The 22549-nt window shown below is 38.3% G+C and overlaps 1 protein-coding gene and 1 pseudogene across 1 annotated transcript in view; one reads left to right on the forward strand and one right to left on the reverse strand.

Moving 5' to 3' along the window:
• Positions 1-20496, reverse strand: part of LOC115209815 (neuroglobin) — a 148712-nt gene extending 128216 nt beyond the window's left edge. Inside the window, exon 1 of the mRNA XM_029778370.2 lies at positions 20167-20496. Coding sequence (XP_029634230.1) covers positions 20167-20378 — 212 coding nt within the window. The 5' untranslated portion in view covers positions 20379-20496. The remainder of the gene's footprint in view (positions 1-20166) is intronic.
• LOC115210093 lies at positions 754-872 on the forward strand (annotated as a pseudogene).
• Positions 20497-22549: the final 2053 nt, after the last annotated feature.

Genomic DNA, 22549 nt, shown 5'->3' on the forward strand with positions numbered 1-22549 from the left:
CGTCATTTCAATGACTGAAATTTTAAGCAGTTCTAAGCGACCAACATAACATTTGAAAGATTACTCCTACTCAATATATATATATCAACAATTCTTTTCAAAACATGTTGGCATCTTACCTTTTATTTATTTCTCCATCTATTCACATGTTTTATATAATCATATTCTTACGACAACAACAACTGCTGCTGCTAACACCCATTACATGTTTAGTTACTTTTGCTTCTGCCATTCTTCACGATAGCATCATGGGTAATTTGAAATCATTTTAGATGGTGTGCACGTGTGTATGTATATTGAAGTGTATATGTGAATATATACGGACGTATATATATATATATATATATAATATATATATATATATATTATATATATATATATGTGTGTGTGTGTGTGTGTGTGTGTATATATATATATATATATATATATATATATATAATATATATATATATATATATATATAATATGTGTGTGTGTATAATAAGTGTATACGAGTGGGTATATATTTATAAAAAAGAAGTTTGAAAACGCCACTATATAAGATAAATTTTAATTTTCTTAGAAATTTTACGTTTCGGTTCTTCTTGAAAAAACGAACCGTATCAAAAATATTTTTAAAAGTGTAATAAAAGAAGTTCATAATTGTTTCTTACTAGTCTCAACAGAATCCACGGGTGGTTTTTGTTGTGGAGAGCATAATAGCTGTCTTGTGTGTTGATTAAAGTTGGGCAAGTGACCAGTGGCCGAAATAGCAGTAGTGTGTATATCACGTTGAAAGCACCGGTTCTCGTCCGATCACCGAAGTTAAGCAACATCGAGCCTAGTTAGTACTTAGATGGGTGACCGCTTGGGAACCCTAGGTGCCGTAAGCATTACCTGTTGTGGAGGCGCAATGGCCTAGTGGTTAGGGCAGCGGACTCGCGGTCGCAGGATCGCGGTTTCGATTCTCAGACCGGGCGTTGTGTGTGTTTATTGAGCGAAAACACCTAAAAAGCTCTACGAGGCTCCGGCAGGGGGTGGTGATCCCTGCTGTACTCTTTCACCACAATGGCGGTGCCCCAGCATGGCCACAGCTCAAGAGCTGAAACTGGAAAAACAAAAATATATATATATATATATATATACTTGTAAATAAATCCGGAGGCGATTAAAGCCACATTTATCTAAATAATTGACTGAAAACTAATGAACTAACTCTAGCTAGAATCGAACCCACAAATCAACGCTAACACAGCTCCTTGCGCATCCGACTCAGCCAGAACACTCATCCATAAATATATATTCCGCCAAATTTTATGTATAGATACTTAACTCATATATTACATGTATAGACATGCAAACACACACACATGCATAATCTATACAAATATACATATAGGCACAGGCGTGGCTGTGTGGTAAGTAGCTTGTTTCTCAACTAAATGGTTCTGGTTTCAGTCCCACTGCGTAGCCTCGGACCGCTGTTAATGAACGACGTCATTTTTAACAAGAGTAAAAAAACGCCCAACTGCTCTCATACTGGAGTCATTGATGATGTTGTGGAAGAGCACACGAATTGATGCTATGTGAATTACTGGAATGTTAATACCTTCAGACAAGCAGCTGCTTTCACTCTTAAAGTACATCGAAGAGAAATCTAAAGTATTGGTAACGAAATTACTATACGGAAGTAACAAGGAAGGAAAATAAAACTTGAAGAAACCATCAACATGCTGCACCGCCATATTGGATGATTCACTGACGAAATAAAATGTAAGGAGAATAATGACGTCACACGTCCCCAGTTACATCTTAAGCAAAAAAATATAACACTCTACGGCGAACCTTCACTCCAGGTTGTTAGTTTAATGCACAAACATAGGACGTTGAGAGAAAAACATTTTCACGGTCGAAAGTTTCTGACCAGTATAAAGTATAAGTTTGCTTCCAGTCGACAGGAATTATAACGGGAGAAAGGAAATATTGCCGTTAAGAAGGGACATTCTCAAGAGCAATCATTTGGGTTTAAGATCTGGAATACACTGTGGCTAAATTCAATTACGAAAGAATAGTGAACCAGCATCGACAGTAAAAAGTATACAATCGACCCTGAAAATTTCATCATAGCTGTAGGCAAACTGGATAATGAGAAGGCACCCAGAAGGGACCTAATAGTTGGATATTGATAAAAGGCAAACTTTTAACAGAATGCCTCTAATAAGTGTATTTGAAGCACTGTGGAAGCCCAGACTGACATATCAGATTGTTTGCTGTAACACGGACGAGTCTTGTAGCAAAGAATGAATATGTCACCTTCGTAGAAAATCATTGCATGCCTAAGTATTGTATACAAATTGTGCACAAACTGCAAAAACTATTTCTCCGGGATAATTGCGAGTCCAACAACATAGCGACTGATAAGCAGGAAGATTGAAAGAAGAGAGTGTGGAGATGTACTGAACAACGTTTTGATAACTAAAGCTGTGATGTCCGAACTAATAAAACGCCTCAGAATCCTTATAACAATTTGTGTGATGAAGACAAACAAACCGAAACGTCAAAGTCAATGTCAAGCTTTTCTTTGTAAAAGTTAACATTATATATATATTTATTATTCGTATAACTAGCTTAATTATTTATTCATCTCTATGCACACACGCACACACATAGCGTAGGTGTGCATGTGAAGGAAGGGTGTCTACGTGGTATTAATAATGTCCTTGTGCAACTTCAATGGTTATTAACTTTAATACAAACCAAGTGTAAACAGCTTATAAAGGCCCTATTTATTCAAGTCATATACTTCAGGTTTGTTAATTTCCTCCGCGTTAATTATAACTTATAATTTAATTTCAGATTGTTTGACCGATTAAAATTGCAACCGTAGAAGAATAGTCTAACTGTGTACTCTGTCTCGCAGAATTGATGTCTGTAACGGCCGTGAGAAGATTTATTATGGCAGGAATGATGCGACACATAAAAAATCCACTTGAAATTTCATCATTTACTTCTTACTGGTTTCGTTCATTAGACTGCGACCATTTTGGGGGCATGGCCTTGAAGGGTTTCGTCGAAGAAATAGAACCAAGTACTTATTAAGTCTGGTTTTTTATCTATTGATTTCTTTCGCCGAACCGATTGTCAATCGGGTGAGGGGTGCACACAAAAGCATACACACACACACATACATAACGGAATTCCATTGTTTTTGTCTACCAAGTTCATTCCCAATGCATTGGTCGACCCGGGGTTGTAGTATAAGGCATTGACTTCATGTGCCACACAATGGACTGAACCACTGGCTTAAAGGGGGCTTCTTAATCGCACAGCTCAGTTTGCGCGTATTCAGTTTTTTTTTCTAAATCTTGGTCAGTAAATGACAAACCTCGATGAGCCGACCAATTAGGGCTGAGGTTGTGGCTATTGTCCAGAAAGAATTTAACAGGACTTGGTGAAAATCGCTATGACATGCATCTGACCAACAAAATATTTCACTATTAACAATGTACAAGTCTATGAAGGTGAAATGAAATAAACTTGTTTATACGATTCAGGAGGGTTATTTGATGTAAGAAGCAGACAACCGGAGCAGGAGTGGCTATGTGGTAAGTAGCTTGTTTACCAACTACATACTTCCGGGTTCAGTCCCACTGCGTGGCACCTTGGGCAAGTGTCTTCTAATATAGCCTCGGGCCGACCAAAGCCTTGTGGGTGGATTTGGTAGACGGAAACTGAAAGAAGCCTGTCGTATATATATATATATATATATATATATATATATATATATATATGCGTGTGTGTGTGTGTTTGTGTGTCTGTGTTTGTCCCCTTAGCATTGCTTGACAACCGATGCTGGTGTGTTTATGTCCCCGTAACTTAGCGGTTCGGCAAAAGAGACCGATAGAATAAGTACTGGGCTTACAAAAAGAATAAGTCCCGGGGTCGAGTTGCTCGATTAAAGGCGGTGCTCCAGCATGGCCGCTGTCAAATGACGGAAACAAGTAAAAGAGTAAAAGAGTAACCAAACAAGATCGGATTCCTGCCAAGATGTGTGGTGAAAAATTACCAATTCCCAGATGTGTTCCACCGAAATGACATTTCTTGGTTTAGCAACTATTTCCATTGACGTAAAATCAATCGCTAAAATTGCCGTATTGGGGGAAGGAAAGAAATTTCAAGAGAGCTGACATGAAAGATCCTCTCCGAAAGTGAATATACGCTGTACCCTAAAGCAATCTTGACTTATCAACCCCTGTTTGTTACAGAAATGCCACTCAAAGGTGAAATTTATGAAAAGAGGCAGAAATCCACCGTCACCGTTTTAATATGGTTAAATATTTTAGATATATTTTTTTCTCCGCTAATACGACACACTTCCTGTATTTTGCATTATTCGTGCTTTTGGTATACACCTACATATCCTTGGTATCTCAGGTTCCTTGTAAATTCTTACCATAAATGAGAGATCGACAAAAAAGATTACACGTTGACGTATGTGTGAGGGAGGATTTACAAAAACGGAGTGAAGTCTCAGCAGAGAATATCTATGTAGGCAGTGTTTGCACACGCGTGTGTGTGTGTGTGTGTGTATGCGCAAGTGTGTTTATGAGCGTATCATAGTATCCTCTGTGTGTGTGATACACACATGTATACACGTATATATATGAATACACACGCGTACACACAAACATATACACACACATATGTATGTATATATATATTTATTTACATATATACATTCATATACACACATATTTAAACACACGTGTATATATATATATATATATACATTCATATACACACACATTTAAACACACGTGTGTGTATATATATATATATATATATATATATATATATATATATATATGTGACCTCGTGAGTACCACCGGCGATTTTTTTTCCTCTGTCTTCCCTTCTCCTATGTTTCCGACGAAGAGCTCCGCTCGAAACGTTAAACCCTCCTTCTTCCCTTAGCGTCCAATAATACTTTATTTGTTCCACATCCTTACGTTGTTGTGTTTTTTTGTTTGGATTAACTTTATATATATATATATATATATATATTATATATATATATATGAAAGAAGGTTTGAAAATGCAATTTTAAAAGATGTTTAATTGCATTTTCAAATCTTCTTTCATATATAATTCCACTCGTGCGGTACCTTACAACTCCACTTTGTTTGTTTGTTTTATTTATATATATATTGAAGCACAGGTGCGTAGGATGTGCGAACGTGAATGTTAGGAAGTTCATGTTCCTACTTGAATGGAAACTATGCCACAGAGAGATTTGTGACATCGTTTGCAATTCTGAGCTGAAGAAAGCTCATAATAAATTTAATATTAGCTTTTAAAGTTAGTCACTATAAATGACGTGTTGCGAAATAGTAAGAGCTTTAGTCGGTCATGGCTGGATTGGCGTACAGCATGGAGTAACATGAGAAATGACAGAATATAAAACTAATTGATGCTACATATTCTGAATTTATTATTAATGGAAGTGAATAATATTTTATGAAGTTTTAACTGAATGATTGATGTTTATATCGTAGAAGATAATCTGGTTGAGAAAGGGTTGCTCACACGATTGAGGTGAAGTCATACGTCGTCCTTATTTGGTGCTGTATTGTGCTCTGCGGAAAATAAAGCGATTTCTCATTTTGAAAAAAAAACTTACGCGTAAATAGTGTTCTACAAGGAAAATACTCAGAGCAATATAGGCAGATATTTGTAAATGTTTAATAAAGTGCTATCGTGTGTTTAACTTGGAGAATTAATCTTCTAAAGGAATTCTGAATTATACATTAGTAGATGCAAACGAATGGAAAACGAAATAAACATCGAAATAAGCGACCCTGCTCTGCTCTGCTCTGCTCTGCTCTGCTCTGCTCGGCTCTGCTCCGCGTAGTTTCGTTCTATCAATAATTTATCTAACGAAGATGGACAGGAAGCCTGGCGTGTGTTTAGGAAGGAACATTAAGAAGTTGATAAGTTCGTCTTTATGAATTGAAGTCATTAGTGAAATATTCGTAATTGTTAACCGAAGTCAGTGCTACAGTATGGTCGCTATACAAAGACTGACACGAGTGGGAGAAAATCAATCGAATCTAAACTATATTTTGTATTTAACATATCAACATTCAACGACAGACTTACTAAATATACGCTAGAGTCACCGCCTCCTGCACCGGAATATAGATTTTGCTTTTCTTTTTATTATTAATTATTATCATCATTATTATTATCATTATTATTATTATTTCTTTACTACCCACAAGGGGCTGAACACAGAGGGGACAAACAAGGACAGACAAACGGATTAAGTCGATTATATCGACCCCAGTGCGTAACTGGTACTTATTTAATCGACCCCGAAAGGACGAAAGGCAAAGTCGACCTCGGCGGAATTTGAACTCAGAACGTAACGGCAGACGAAATACCGCTTAGCATTTCGCCCGTCGTGCTAACGTTTCTGTCAGCTCGCCGCCATTCCGCTGAAGTCTGCTTTACCTTTCATTCTTCCGGGGTCGATAAAGCAAGTACCTATTAACTTGCTTTACACGTTCTAAACAGAAAATGTGTAGAGATGATCTGATCACGTAATTAAAGTGCAATGCAGATTCAGTAGAATGCGGTAATTGACTTTAAAAATCGTTTAGTATACTTTGTCGTATATTATAACGAAATGCTGTGTGCCTTGGAGTCATTCACATTTAAGTAGCAGCTTCCAAGAATGTGTTTAAGATGTATATTTGTATAATCTAGTAATGTTGCACCACTGTTTGTAGTGGTTATTTAACCAATGAGTCCGTGGGTGATTAATCGATTAGATGAGTGCTGCTGAAGGAGCAAGGACACGCGAAATATGGCATGTGCGCCCGTTACCAATTTTTTTTTTCATTCTCGATCTCCTTGTTTGTTTACATCTGATATCTCGGATATGAAATGCAAGAAGATCAGTCCTGGCTACGACTTCTATGGAAAATCCGTAGAAAAGAACTTACCCACGTTTTAAATATATATTTCTTTACTACCCACAAGGGGCCAAACACAGAGGGGACAAACAAGGACAGACAAAGGGATTAAACCGATTACATCGACCCCGGTACGTGACTGGTACTTATTTAATCGATCCCGAAAGGATGAAAGGCAAAGTAGACCTCGGCGGAATTTGAACTCAGAACGTAATGGCAGACGAAATACCGCTTAGCATTTCGCAAGGCGTGCTAACGTTTCTGCCAGCTCACCGCCATTCCACGTTCTAAATATATCACAGGAAAATCTTAGCAATTTGTAAATAGCTTTCTAATGTTAACGTAAGTCATTTTACTGGTTGCTAAGAAAATTTAATTGATATGTAAATTCGAATATTTAGAGTTTAAGATATCAGTTAAATACGGTCTTCAAAAAGTAGAGATAAACTGTCAGAAATGTAAATGGATTGATTAGAAAAAAATTATGTTAACTTAATAGTTAACCAGGTAGATAAAGAGAGACGGGGTGAGGTAGATGGGAAAGTAAAACAACATACGAATTAGGATGAAAGAAAGAGAAAAGGTAAAAGAAAGCATTGAGGGAATTATTAAAAGACCAGAGTAAGGAAAGAGAGAAAAATGAAACAAATATGGAATGAATGAGAAAGGGAGAAATTAAGGAAGAAAGTATGAAGGTTGTTATCAAATGCTGTAAAGTAGAAAATCAGTTAAATTGATCAGAAATAATTTGGGGAAGCTTCACAGAACGAGAGGTATGCTAACTGAGGAACATAGAATTAAGTTTTTATTCTAGGTTGACGCTTTCTTTTAAACATTGCATCTGCCATTTGCAAAGAGGTTAGTTCTAAAATTAGCAGACTTTTTATACGAAGTAAAATGAAAATTACATGAAAATCCCAAATTCGCAAAAATACCAGATGGTGGGGGGGGGGGAGACAAACAGACAGACACAGAGAAAGAGAGTTACACTTGGCAGAACGAGCTTCTAGTATTTTAAGGTTTGAATTTGAAATCTAAAGAGTTTGGCGTTGGCAACGATTAACGCGGGGAAGTTTTTATAAAATAGTTGGGTTGTTGTGAGTTGTGCAAAGACCTTCAACGAAGCAGTTACTAATTTTATTCAACCGGAAGTAAGTATGTTAAAGTCGAAGTCAACATAACAGGAAGTGATGCGACACAGCAATGGGCATGTTGTTCGACTTTCTTTCCGTTCAGCTATTCACCAGCCTTTCCGAATTTCACACATAAATTATTTTTCATGGAACATAACAATATATGACATGAAAATGTATAGGATTTTCATGGAACATAGGTTTACGTTATTCAGGAATAAACAGGATTCACGTGGGAAATAGTTCAAAGGAATAATAACCATTCTCACTGAATATAAGAATTTCAAAGAAAAAGATATGCATCTTAAACAAGAATATAGCACGGTGTAAAGAATAAGATTCTTAAAGACAATAGAAAGAGTATTCTGGTAGAATTTAGGAATATGTTGCATAAGAATAAGTATTTTCATGTAATATAGGAACATATTCCACAAGACTATATTCCATAGGGATAAAGGAATTTTTGTGGAATATTAGAATGTATTTCTTTGGATTAGATATGATTCTCGTGGAATATAGAGATATATTGTTAAAGAATAACGATTACTCTCATGGAATAGTGCAAACGTTTGGTCTTTAATAATGGATTCAATCCATCCAAGAGATCTCAAGACTTCGGACGGTTACAACATAAGAAGTTAATGTAACAAGATTTGAAAAGAAGGTTATTGTTAGGATAAACTGTACGATCAAGGAAAATGGTGGAATATAAATACTCCAACTTTTTTTTTTTTTGTATATTTCCTTTTCATTAGCTGTTATCATCATCATCATCGTCGTCATCATCATCATCGTCGTCATCATCATCATCGTCGTCATCAGTTCAGTTGCGAATGTAGATATCGCTGTCTATCAGTATCACCATCGTCATCATTTTCGACACCACCATCGCCAACTTCATCTACATAATCATCATCATCATCATCGCTGCATCGTAGTACGTAAACAGCGTTATCTATCGACATTATCATCATCATTCTCAAAGACATTACCACCACCACCACTACCCACCGCTTTCATCTACATTATTATAATCATCTACGTTGTAGTAATCGACATCATCATCATCATAATCTACATCGTCGTTACCGTTATCATTATCATCGTCGTCGTCATCATCATCATTATCATCCACATTATTATCAACATCGAATCAAGCTGACATCAAAATTAATTGATGTTATTTTTTCAATGAAAAAACACAAACAATAAGCCAAGAAAAGGAACGTAAAGCAATTTCTTGTGTTCTTTCATTCATTTTGGCGATTAGATTGAGAAATCAAGTTTGTGTGTGTGTGTGCGCGCGCGCGCATGTACAAGTGTTTTTGATGGACGCTGGATCACAACCAGCTGAAACAGATTAAAAAAAATTTCAGATAATCTCCAGTTATCTGATATTTTATGTATTTACAACATCTCTACAACGTCAGGTTCTTCCCAACACATTCCGTCACTTCATCTGTCTCTCTCTCTCTCTCTTTCTAGATATATGTATTCAAGTGTGAGTGTTTATTGTTGTGTTTACGAATATGTGTGTGTGTGTCGGTGTGGGTGTGAGAGAGAGAGACTACGACGAGTTCTGACGGTGGTCTATGAGGGGGTGAATGTCTGTGTGAATCTGTATGTATATATGCATGGAATTATACGTGTGGGTGGGAAGGTATACAATCATCCATGCTTACAAACATATATATATATATATATATATATATATATATATATATATATACACACACACAACCATACATATGTACATATACACACACACACACACAGTCTTTGTCCTATGAACATCCGAAAACTGGCCAGAATCCAGCGTAACAAAGAGATTACTTATTTGAGCCAACGCAACAAATGAGAGCAAGCGAATGCCGGGTGTGTATGTATGTGTGTGTATATATATATATATATATATATATATATATATATACACGCATACATAAACACACAAAGGGGAAATAGTCTTGGCAGTAAATTCGTTGCATGGAATATTATATCAACATTGGAATTGAAGTCTGAAGATCAAAAGTGAGGCTTCGGGTTAGAAAGTGTAACATCAATCCTGTGTTTTATTTGAGGAGCGGTTGTAGGTTTTGATGTTTGGAAGGAAAGAATTTAGACTAACAACAGACATGAACTAACCTGAAGATATACACAGAGGAAACGTCTTACTCTTGCTATATTTAGGTTCTGGAAAACTAAAATATATCTACGATGCCGGTGTCCTGGAATCAATACTGAAACTATCATTATTATTATCATCATTATCAAGACGGTGAGCTGGCAGAATCGTTAGCGCACCGGACGAAATGCTTAGCGGTATTTCGTCTGTCTTTACGTTCTGAGTTCAAATTCCGCCGAGGTCTACTTTGCCTTTCATCCTTTAGTTGAATACTGCGGTTGATGTAATCGGCTTAGCTCCTCCCCGAAATTGCTGGCTTTGTGGTTAGTTAGCCCCGGTAGTGTTCTAAATTTCTCTTCATAATCATTACCGTAATTAGAGTTCCAGTTAATGTTGCTTTCAAATTTTAGCCCAAGGCCATCAAGTTCGGAGAAGAGAGTAAATCGATTATATTGACCCCCGCTGAAGGAATGAACGGCAAAGTCGAACTAGAGGGGACAAGCAAGGACAGACAAAAGGATTAAGTCGATTATATCGACCCAATGCATAACTGGTACTTATTTAATCGACCCCAAAATACGAAAGGCTAAGTCTACCGCGGCGAGCTACAATTGATATTAAAACTGTTCTTAGTTTGATTTCCATTAAAATTGATTTGTAAGTCGACAGTTTCTCTGTCTCCTTCCGCGAGAAACAGTTCGAGATGTCAATCAGACCACAAGCATTTCCATTCCAATCGGATCGGTCTGCTTTTATCTTCCCGTCGATCTTGACAGGTGAATGCCAGATTGTTGTGCTCAGATCGCCACCGTCAACCGTGTTTGGTTCACACTGATACCGGTCTTCGTTTTTACTTTCGAAATGTCAGAATATTGCTCAATCAACATGGCTGCTGCATCATTGTAGATTTGGACAACCTGAAATACTCCGGTGGACAGTTGTCTTATTTGGAGAGGGAGGTGAAGGTGTGGAGGAAGGCATTGGTCTCCAGAAAGTTCATTAAACGAAGTGTAAGAGTGACGTGTATAAAACGAGTGAATTGTTCTCCTCTCAGCCAACGTATATAGGTCAGTAAAACAAAACAGAGACGGAACCTTGCTCTTAGCAGTCCAAATAACTTGGCATTTGTTGTGTTTCCTGGGTGGTTTTAAGTGGTTGTACCCGCACCACTAATGGGGCCGTTGCTGTTTATACTATTGTTATTCCTATTTTTTTTTATTTCATGTATACACCCGCCATTTTGTCATTTCTCTTTCAATGTCGCTCGTATTTCACTTTTCAGAATCGTAGGAGCGTCGGACAAAACGCCTTGCTCTTTACATTCTGAGTTCAAATCTCGCTGAGAACAATTTTATCAGTCATCCTTTCGGGGTGACGTGGGGTGGGCCAATGATATAAAGAACAAGTTAATTTCAGTGTTACCGAATAGGTTTTCTACTCAAAATGATTGCTGAAAAATAAACATTTTACCAATATCTTACAACATAAAACTCTTAGAGAAGAAAAAGAATTATGAATTTATTTATTTGAAGAACTTTGGAGAACAATTTTGAAGAACTTGCATGCATTCGACACTAGATGTCGACGAGGGGCAGCGTCAACTTATACAAGACAACTATACAAGAAGTAAGACAAAAGACAAAAAAACTAGTTTATGCAAGAATATTTTACACCAATACACATGAAATTTAAATGGGAAAATAATGACGTTTCTGTTGACAATGATAGCACCGGGAATTGTTTAGCGAGGAGTTTAGCAGGAGCGACAGCACGAAGAAAAGTAAAGACCGGTTCGATATAATAAAAAGAAAATATCAATCAAATATTGGGTTAGACTTAATCGATTAATCATTGCTTCTAAATTTACGATATTGGACCAATGTTAGAAAATATTATAACAAAAACATTTTGTAAGAAAGTCTCCGCTTCCTCCTCCTCGTTGTTGTTGTTACTATGAAGGTGACGACCTGGCAGAATCGTTAGCACGCCAGATAAAAGTGCTTAGCGATATTTCTTCCGATCGTTACGTTCTGAGTTCAAATTCCACCGGTGTTAGCTTAGCTTTGTGTCCTCTTAGCTTTTCGTCCTTTTGAGATCGATGAAATAGGTACCAATTTGGGCACTGGGTCGATGGAATCGACTCCCTCATCTCCTCAAGAACCGCTGGCTCTGTGCCAAAATTTGAAGCTATTATTATTATTATTATTATTTAGTATTCTAATATTTATCACCTGCTTTCACTGCACTACGGCGTACAGCTCTGTGTGCCGTGGGGTATGTGCTGTGGTTTTGTTGTGGTGCTCTGATGGTTACTGTATTGAAAGTGTTTTACGTAGGATGTGTGCGATGCCAAGAAGTGCTATTTTCTCTGTGCTATAAATACTTGTTAGTCTATATTATTATTTTTATTATTATTATTATTATTATTATTATTATTATATTATTATTGCATGCTGCCACTGTACAATAATTGGATGCACCTCTGTGGTGATTGGCTTTGAGCAGGCTTTTGATGTATTCACTGTACCCTAGGTAATATAAATGTGGAGTCACTAATTGTGCTATTTTCTATATGGTGAGTAAGTATCTATAATTTTTGCTTCCAGTCTCCACATTCTGTTTATTATTATTATTATTATTATTATTATTATTATTTGAGTGACAGAATCAATAGCGCTGTGACGTTATTCCTTTTCCGTATTTCGGTTCGTGACTCTCCCTGTTTACACCGTCTCTCGATTTGTTATCCCGTAGCGGGCAAGTCCTGAACCGACATTATCAGCTCCACGTGTGACCTTCTCCATCAGAAATCATTATTGGTAAGAGTGAATCAGAAAGTATGAGACAATATAAAGTTCTCGGCGAATACAGTGAACTTCGTTTTGCTACTGATTCTACTTGTATTAGCATTATTATAGTCCCTGATGGAGCGGCCTTCACCACGGAGTCGTCTGATGCTTGGATATGTTCTACATATGACAAGAGCAAGTCTACGGAACCCCAAAAATCAACAATATTAAGGCAGTGAACAAATGAATGTGGATCTGTTTCATCTTTCGGAACAAATCTCAGACAATTTTGGCAGATGACACTTCCATACCTAAAGTGTATATTCAAACCAGTAACGCTAAGTAAGGGATATCTGGAAGTTTCCATAGATCTTAGGTTAAAAGTTCTCCGAATTCAATTCACCTTCGTCGAGGCCCTGAGTCTCCGCGAGAACATTGTCACTGTTAACCACTGGAAATCTTTTTCCAAAATCCAAGGACTGACATATCCATCGATGGAGAATTTGAGAATAAAAAACCTGGCAGCGACAATAACCAAAGCAACAATACTAACATCAATAATAACGACAGCAGCAATAATAATGGTTTTGGCACCATCCCAACGATTTGTGGGGGAGAGCTAAGTCAATTACAACAACCCCAGTGGCCAACTGGTGCATAGTTAGAGAGCCCTAAAGGACGACAGGCTAATCAGCATCGGCGGCATCTGAACTGAGAACGTAAGCCCGGAAGAAATGTCGCTAAGCATCTTAACCGACTTGATAACCGTACTTCTTGTTCACCATCTTACTACTACTGCTGCTACGACGACGACGACCACCACCAATAATAATAATAATCCTTTCTACTATAGGTACAAGGCCTGAAGTTTGGGGGATTGGGGCCAGTCGATTAGATCTACTCCAGTACACAACTGGTACTTAATTTATCGACCCCGAAAGGATGAGAGGTAAAGTCCACCTCGGCGGAACTATTACTACTACTAATAATAATAATCCTTTCTACTAAAGGCACAAGGCCTAATATTTTGGGTGGAAGACAGAAAGTCAATCACATCGACCCGAGTGGTTCACTGGTGCTTAACTTATCGACCCCCGAAAGGATGAAGGACAAAGTCGACCTCAGCGGAATTTGAACTCAGAACATAATGACGGGTATAATACCGCCAAGCATTTTGCCCGGCGGGCTAACAATTCGATCAGCTTGCCCTGCTTTCAAATTTTAGCACTAGGGTAATAATTGTATAGAAGGGGTAATTCGATTACATCGACAACCTCCCACCAGTGCACGACTGGTACTTATTTTATCGATCCCGAAAGTTTGAAAGGCAAATTGAACTTATAAGTAAAGATGTACGAAAAGCGACTAAGCGTTTTGCCAGGCGGGCTACGATTTTGCCAGCTCGCCCCGCCTTAAGAAGGATGATAATAATAATAATAATAATAATAATAATAATAATAATAACAACCATTTCTATAGGCACAAGGCCTGAAATATTTGAGGAGGGGGCTAGTCGATTACATCGACCCCGGCGGAATTTGAACTCAGAACGTAAGGACGGGCGAAATACCGCAAAGCATTTTGCCCGGCGTGCTAACGATTCTGCCAGGTCACCACTTTAACAATGATGATGATGAGGAGGATTTTACACACAGTTAAAACTAACGGCCCTTTTAGCTAAAACCAGAACCTTAAGCTTGACGCTTTCATACCCACCACATACCCGCTTTATGACCTTCGTAGTCCCAACAAAATAACAACTCATACAAGACATACTACACATAATTGTTTCTGCTATGGACTGAAGGACAGAAAATTTTGTGGGGTGCGGGTGGGGGTCAGGTCCATTATATCAACCCCAGTGTTCCACTGGTACCTAGTTTGTCCCGAAAGGATGAAAGGCGAAAACAACCACAGTTGAATTTGAACTCAGAATGTAAAGAACTGGAAGAAATGTCGCTAAGCATTTTGGTCCGAAGGGTCAACGATTCTTACCCCCCCCCCCCGATCACATATTTGGTCCTCCGTCAGTTACGACGACAAGTATTCCAGTTGATCCGATCAACGGGACAGCCTGCACGTGAAATTAAGTTCGCGAGTGGCAGAGCGCTCCGTAGACACGTGTACCTTTGATGTAGTTCTCAAAGAGAGTCAGCGTGACCCAAGATGTGACAAAGCTGAGCCCCTTTGAATACAGGTACAATACATTTTTGCCAGGTGAGTAGACTGTAACAACGTGAAATAAACCGTCTTGCTGAAAGCGAATCGAACTCCCTACGTTATGATCGTCAACCGAAAACCCGAACCACTGAGTCACGTGCCTTAACACACATTCTACATAATGGTCGCCCAATAATCCACCGACGCACACAGCTTGTACGTCCAACCGGACAGCATGATACATACTTTACATAATTAACATCCGCCATTACAACACAACTCTTGTAACACTGTAAATACTATTGTGTAGATCTCCAATAATTATTATACCACACAGGACCATCTCTCCACCCCCACAGTACCCATAACGCACAGTGTTTATACACATCCATATCCAATATAACGATACAATACATTTATTTTTACGTATTCAACTCCCGATATTGTCACACATTCCATACAAACATTACGCAACGCAAGGGAAATAGTCACTAACCAACAGACCAACACATCCGCAATATTGCATATATTCATCACAATAAACAGACGAAACATTAAAGTATCACCAGAAGCAACGAAACGATTACAACAACAAAGAAAAACCAAAATGCCGGATACAGAGACAGCTCTAACCGTCTCGAACGCCAAAAACTGCAGAAGATTCCAGGCCACGGAAATTGCGTCTGGTTGTACAAAAAAAAACTGGCAGGAAATCTTTGGAGACAAATATTGGCCTCGAATTTTGGCACAAGGCCAGCAGTTTCAAGGGAGGGGTTAATTCGGTGACATCGACCCCCATTTCCCGGCTGGTACGTATTTTATCGACTTCGGCGGAATTTGAACTCTGAACGTTAAAGACGGTGAAGTGCCGCTAAGCCAGCTGTTCCCAACGTCTCTGCACTCGCGACCCCTTACCCAGCTACCCATGACTATGAGCAGAGCATGAGAAATGAAATTGATGAGCTGAAACTAATATTACACCAAGCCACTTCCAGCAAGGCTACGCGAACCCCTGCTAAGGTTTCGTGAACCCTACCCCACCCCCAGGGATTCGGAGGAATATCCGGTTGGGAACCCCTGCGCTGAGCATTTAGCCTGGTATGCTAACGATTCTTTTCTACTCAAGGCACAAGGCCCGAAATTTTGGGGGAGGGGCCAGTCGATTAGATCGACCAAGTAGGCAACTGGTACTTAATTTATCCGTCCCGAAAGCATGAAAGGCAAAGTCGACCTCGGCGGAATTTGAACTCAGAACGTAACGCCAACGAAATACGGCTAAGCATTTCGCCCGGCGTGCTAACGTTTCTGTCAACACTCCAACATTGTTCGAAACAAAATAAGAATTTTTCGCCGAAGAAGAAAATCATAAAACCGGCTGCTTTAAATTCACCTCAGTATTTGACTGGTACTTTATTTGATCGACCTTATTCAGATAAAAAAACAAAGGTTGTCCGGTTGAGATTTGAACTCATAACGTAACGAATCACAATTTTATCCGATGTTCTAACGATTCTTCCATGATACAAACTGATTCTAATTTAGGCAGGAGGTCAACAATTTCAGGGGGAGAGGTTTTACTCAATACCATCGATCTCACTACTTCTATGGTTCTATATATAGTCGACCCTGTAAAGATGAAAGGCAGTTTTAGCCTCAGAACATAAAGACATAAATGTTGTTAAGTATTCTGCCCGTTTGTTAGAGGAATATTGCGAAGAACATGCATTTCTCTTTACAAAGAAAAGGGATTGATTCCAACAGAACCGGCGATTCTGATCAGCAGCAACTTACAAACTTTCGTAATCACGATAATTCAGGCCAATGTTTATTTACATAGCTACCACGTGTTGTATTGGCAACTGGAAACGGTTAATAATGTAACCTTCTTGTGTTTTGCAACCTATTTAATCGATTACCGTTCTTCATTTGTATCGAATATGCCTTCCGCCATCAAAATATAAATAATAATAATAATAATAATAAAATAACTGCTATTGATTTCGGTATGAGAACAGGAGTTCTGAGCGGAGACTATTAGTCGATATTATCGACTTCCATACCTGATTTATTTGATGGGGTGGGGGATGGCAGATTTGAACTCAAAACGTAAAGTGCTGGAACAAATCAAGCTAAATTTCTCCGATGTTCTAACTGCTCTGCCAATCTTCCATCCATAATGTAATAATAGAAAATAAGATGGGACTGGCACGGTTAGAAAGTTTGTGACTTGTTCCAATAGAGTTTTATTTCCAACACTGACAGGAATACTTCGTTCACAGAGACCCTCATTTCAATGACAGAGGATATTAATTAGGGGAAAATATGCAGCCGAGGATTAGGTTGTCAATGGGATATAAAAAACGAAAATGGAAGGCTAGATCTCCATCAAAGAATGAAGTGAAAATCTCTAAAAACAAAACTTAAATATTAATTTCAAATTTTGGAACGAAGCCAGCAAGTTCGGCCGGAGGGGACTAAGTCGATTACGTCGACCCCACAAGGCTCAATTGGTACTTATTTTATTGGCCCCGAAAGGATAAAACAGCGGATTTTAAACCCTGAACATAAAGACGGACGAAATGCCGCTAAGCATTCTGCTCGGAGTCCCACCGATTCTGCCAGTTCGTTATTTAGACAAGACTTAAATATTACGAAGACGGTTATACCAAGGTCAAACCTAATCTGCAACCCTTCCGTCTCCTAGATTTCATTGTTACATGTCCACGAATTTGTAGAGGGTTCGACTAAATATATTCTCGTATGTTTTATCGATCTTGAAGAAAAGAAAGACGAAATAAATCTAGATCAGATTCGAACTCGAACGAAACTAAGGCATTTAGGCCAACTCTATACGTTCAAACATCTACAGCCTTCTTAATAATTATTATTCCAGATTTTGACATAAGGCCAGCAATTTTAATGGAGGGAACAAGTCGATTAAATCGACCCCAGTTCCCAGCAAGTACTTTAACGACACCGAAAAGATGAAAGGCAAAGTTGAACTCGGCAGGATTTGAACTGTGATCGTGAAGAGCTGGAATCTCAAAAATAACGGCAGGGGTCTGTACCGCTGTTACAACTTCATGGTGTGTAATTATTTTAATCAAACTCCCACATTTAATTTTGTCTTATTGACCCCAAAATGATGAAAAGCAACATATACTCTGGCGAAAAGGTAGTCCAAATATATTGGGAACAAATTTAGTTTCTTCCTTCCTTCGGTTCCACTGAAGACGTAGAGGGATCGTCGTGATAAACGATGTGTCTGTTGGTTATAGTGAAACTTGGAAAATTTTAGTTCCAAAAAGTAAATACTTCTACCATGTATTGCCCTCTCAATAATAATACTTCTTCCTATTTTGGGGCAGCACATGGCCATGCATTTGGAGATGCCGGGGCAGCACTTGAATGGTACTGGTTTCAAATACCATTTTCAAATTTTGGAACAAGGCCAGCAATTCCGGTTCGCGGGAATAACTCGATTATATCGAATCCTGATATTTTATTTCCTTGGCCCCTGAAAGAGTTAAAAGCAAAGTAGATCTCAGCGGAATCTGAACGCAGAAAGTAAAAAACCGAAGGGAATGCAGTTAAGTATTTTGTCCGACAGTCTAACAATTCTTTCCACTATGGGTCAAAGGTGTGACATTTTTTTGGGAAGGGGCCAGACAATTAGACCGACCTAAGGGCTCAATCGGTGCTTATTTTATCGAAAGGATGAAAGGTAAAGTCAACCTTTGAATTCAGAACGCAAAGCCGGACAAAATGCCGCTAAGCAGTTTATCCGGCGTGATAATAATTCTGTCAGCCTTATAATAATAATATCATTTTATTTTATTGGCTATGAGGATCGAATGCGTTAAAGAGGGAGCACAAAACAACGAATGAGAAACAAAAGGGTGTTCACATGAAGTACAAGGGTGAGAACAACAATACAAAGATATATGGCAATTGAGAATTTCTTTAACTATGAAGGGGTTCCCCAAATATTAAGGACGTAACAGAATGACACAAAACATTATGGTGTGATGAAGGGTCATTTGTAGGCGCGTAAACAGAATAACAAAAAGAAAGAAACAAAACAAAAAAATCATCAGAAAATTCCACAACAGCGGGGATACTTCCAAAGCTGCTCAGAAAAATCCCACAAAAATCTCTCCTATCCTCCTCCCTTAATTTATATGCAAGAAGAAGGAACAGCAATAATAATAATATAGCATAATAGAAAGCGAACAAATATGTCCAAGGAAAAGGATCTGCAAATGGGGAGTAACGACATAGGTTAATTCCGGACACTACATGCAACATCAAGGTACCCCAATATACCAAAAGCAGGTACGTTCTCCCAGTTTTTGCTCTTAGCCCACAGCCGCGTATTTAGTGCTGGCCCCCACCTAACCCTCCTAATTTCATCATTTTAATCCATCACAAAATTTACCGAATGGCAACACACCCCTCTCTGCGCACACTTTTGGTTCGCGCTAATGAAATTACTATTTACTCTTTTACTTGTTTCAGTCATTTGACTGCGGCCATTCTGGAGCACCGCCTTTAGTCGAGCAAATCGACCCCGGGACTTATTCTTTTGTAAGCCCAGTACTTATTCTATCGGTCTCTTTTGCTGAACCGCTAAGTAACGGGGACATAAACACACCAGCATCGGTTGTCAAGCAATGCTAGGGGGACAAACACAGACACACAAACACACACACACATACATATATATATATATACATATATACGACAGGCTTCTTTCAGTTTCCGTCTACCAAATCCACTCACAAGGCTTTGGTCAGCCCGAGGCTAATGTAGAAGACACTTGCCCAAGGTGCCACGCAGTGAGACTGAACCCGGAACCATGTGGTTGGTAAGCAAGCTACTTACCACACAGCCACTCCTGCGCCTCAACGTATAAGTTGTCAATTATAATTGTTTGTTTTTTTTTTGTACAGCAAATAGCGAAGTTGATGAAGAAAAAATTATTTTGGAAATAAATCGCTACAGACCTTATAAACATCTCCACTCCAGTCGTTTCCATGTTTCGTTTAATCCCTTTCCAAGACTGCTTCAGTTTGAAAATATCTCGAGCATTGAGCGGAAGCCGGGGATCGACCTGGGGTATGGCGCTCTCCACACTATTAGGATCCTGGCAAACATTGCTCTTCCTTCTTTCGGTTAAATTTGGACCACACTGTTCTTTCGATTCTCGACAACCCATAATTCTTTGCTTTTTTTTTTTTTTTTTTTTCAACAATAATATCAAACTCTGCTGGTACTACTACTATAACTTACAAATAATTTTTTTAGAAATATTTGAAATAAAATATAACAAATTAAAACAACTGAATAAATAAACTTTTTTTTTTTTTCAAATTAAAAGCTAATTATGCTTTCCTGTTTTTCTCTTTTTATAATTATTTTATCAATAAACACAAACTTTTTTCCACATCGGCTCGTTGGGACCGGTTTCCAACTTATTAAATTTGGTATATCCAGCAGCAAGAATTCGACGTATATGTGTGTGATTATAGAAGATATATATATATGTATGTGTGTGTGTGTATGCCGGTGTCTTATACAAGATATGTCCAACTATAAGATATATACATTCGCACGCTCACCTGTCCCTATGTGTTTTCTGTAACTGCGAGTGGTGTTGCTTGTATGTAAATATAACTTTATTTATTCATGATCTTACACGTGTGTGTGTGTGTGTGTGTGTGTGATTAAATGTGTAGATTTGTGATGTTTGTTTCACTGTAAATCCTTGTTCGATTGATTTTTAATTATAATTATTTTAATTAATATTAATTATTATTGTTTCGTTTAATTTTCTTGATTTTATTCTTGGTCTATAAGTTGGTTTGGTAAGCTATACACACACGCACACACACACACACACATATATATATATATATATAGAGAGAGAGAGAGAGAGAAATAGAAGGATGTGTAAAGCTATTATATAGTTGTGTGTATATATATGTATTTGTGTGTTTGTATGTTTATGTTTATGTGTGTGTGTATCTGTGCGTGTGAGTGTTTGTAATTATATATACAGTCTTCAATAACAACTTGTATATGTATGTATGTATGTATGTATTATATATATATATTTACAATCTAATTGCTTGGGCCTAATTAGCCCCACTTCTAATCATTTTAGATAGAACGAGGAAGAACAGTGAAAATATGGAGAAAAAAAAGACGCGAAAGAAAATGAAAATAAAATTGGCGGCGTCGAAGGCGGCGTGAGGCCGTGTGTTGGTGTTGCTGTCAGTGAGACTAATAGTGAGAAGAGAGAATATTTTGACTATAAATGATATAAGCTTGCCGCTGATACAGAAAGAACTGTAAGAGGCGGGGGGGAGGAGGAGGAGAGGAAAAAGCGTGGAAGCCTGTTGTTATAGACAGCAGTCGTGTAATGGCTGATGAGGAGTAAATAAATAAGAGAAGATCACCGAGGGGGGGGGGGTGAGTGCGGGAAGAGTCTTTATATAACTGGTTGGTAAAGGAAGGGGGAGTGTTTGATAGAGAGTGAGTGAGAGGAGGAGGAGTAAGAGACAGAAATAAAGAGAGGGGCAAGTATATGAGGAAAGTAACTGTTGCGTATGTGTGTGTGTGTACATGTGTTGTTTTTTTAGCACCAGGTCAGACTCGATCACGCAAACCCTACGATCCAGAGCAGAGAATCCATTATAACATTATCCAACGAGTCCCCTTGTACTAAAGCGACGGGGCGTGATATGAGAAAGATTTAGCTGCTGTTTCTTACAAGTCAAGTGATTCCGTAGAGGACCCCTTTCGATCCCTCCGATCCGACGGGTTGAGTCTAAGTGTGAAAATGGAATTAAGAGATTGACACGTAATCATGCAAAGAGGGAGAGGGAGGAGCAAGTGGATATAGAGTTAGTGAAAGAAAGAAAGAAAGAAAGAAAGAAAGAAAGAAAGAAAGAAAGAAAGAAAGAAAAAAGAAAGAAAGAAAGAAAGAAAGAAAGAAAGAAAGGGGTATATAGTGAAAACAGCCTCAAAGTGAGAGAGTGAGAGAGAGAGAGAGAAAAATAGAGAGCTTGATTGATTCAGAGGGAGAAAGAGACAGAAGGGATAAAGAAGTGGGAGGGAAAAAGCGGAGAGATGAAAAAATGCGATGTAAATAACAAATAGATAAATACAGAGAGAAAGTGTGTGGCGAGAGAGAGAGAGAGAGAGAGAGAGAGAAGGAAAGAAAAATGTAGGAGGTATATAGAAATAGATTGAGAAAGAGGAGAGAGAGAGTGGAATAAAAAGAGACAGAGTAAGAATAAGGGGGAGGAGGGGAGGAGGGAAAGAGGCAGAGCGAAGAGATAAAGGAAAGTGGTTGACGAAGAGGGAGAAGAGCTAAGAGTTCCG

Source organism: Octopus sinensis, linkage group LG3 (genome assembly GCF_006345805.1).
Source record: "Octopus sinensis linkage group LG3, ASM634580v1, whole genome shotgun sequence".
Classification (NCBI taxonomy): Eukaryota; Metazoa; Mollusca; class Cephalopoda; order Octopoda; family Octopodidae; genus Octopus; species Octopus sinensis.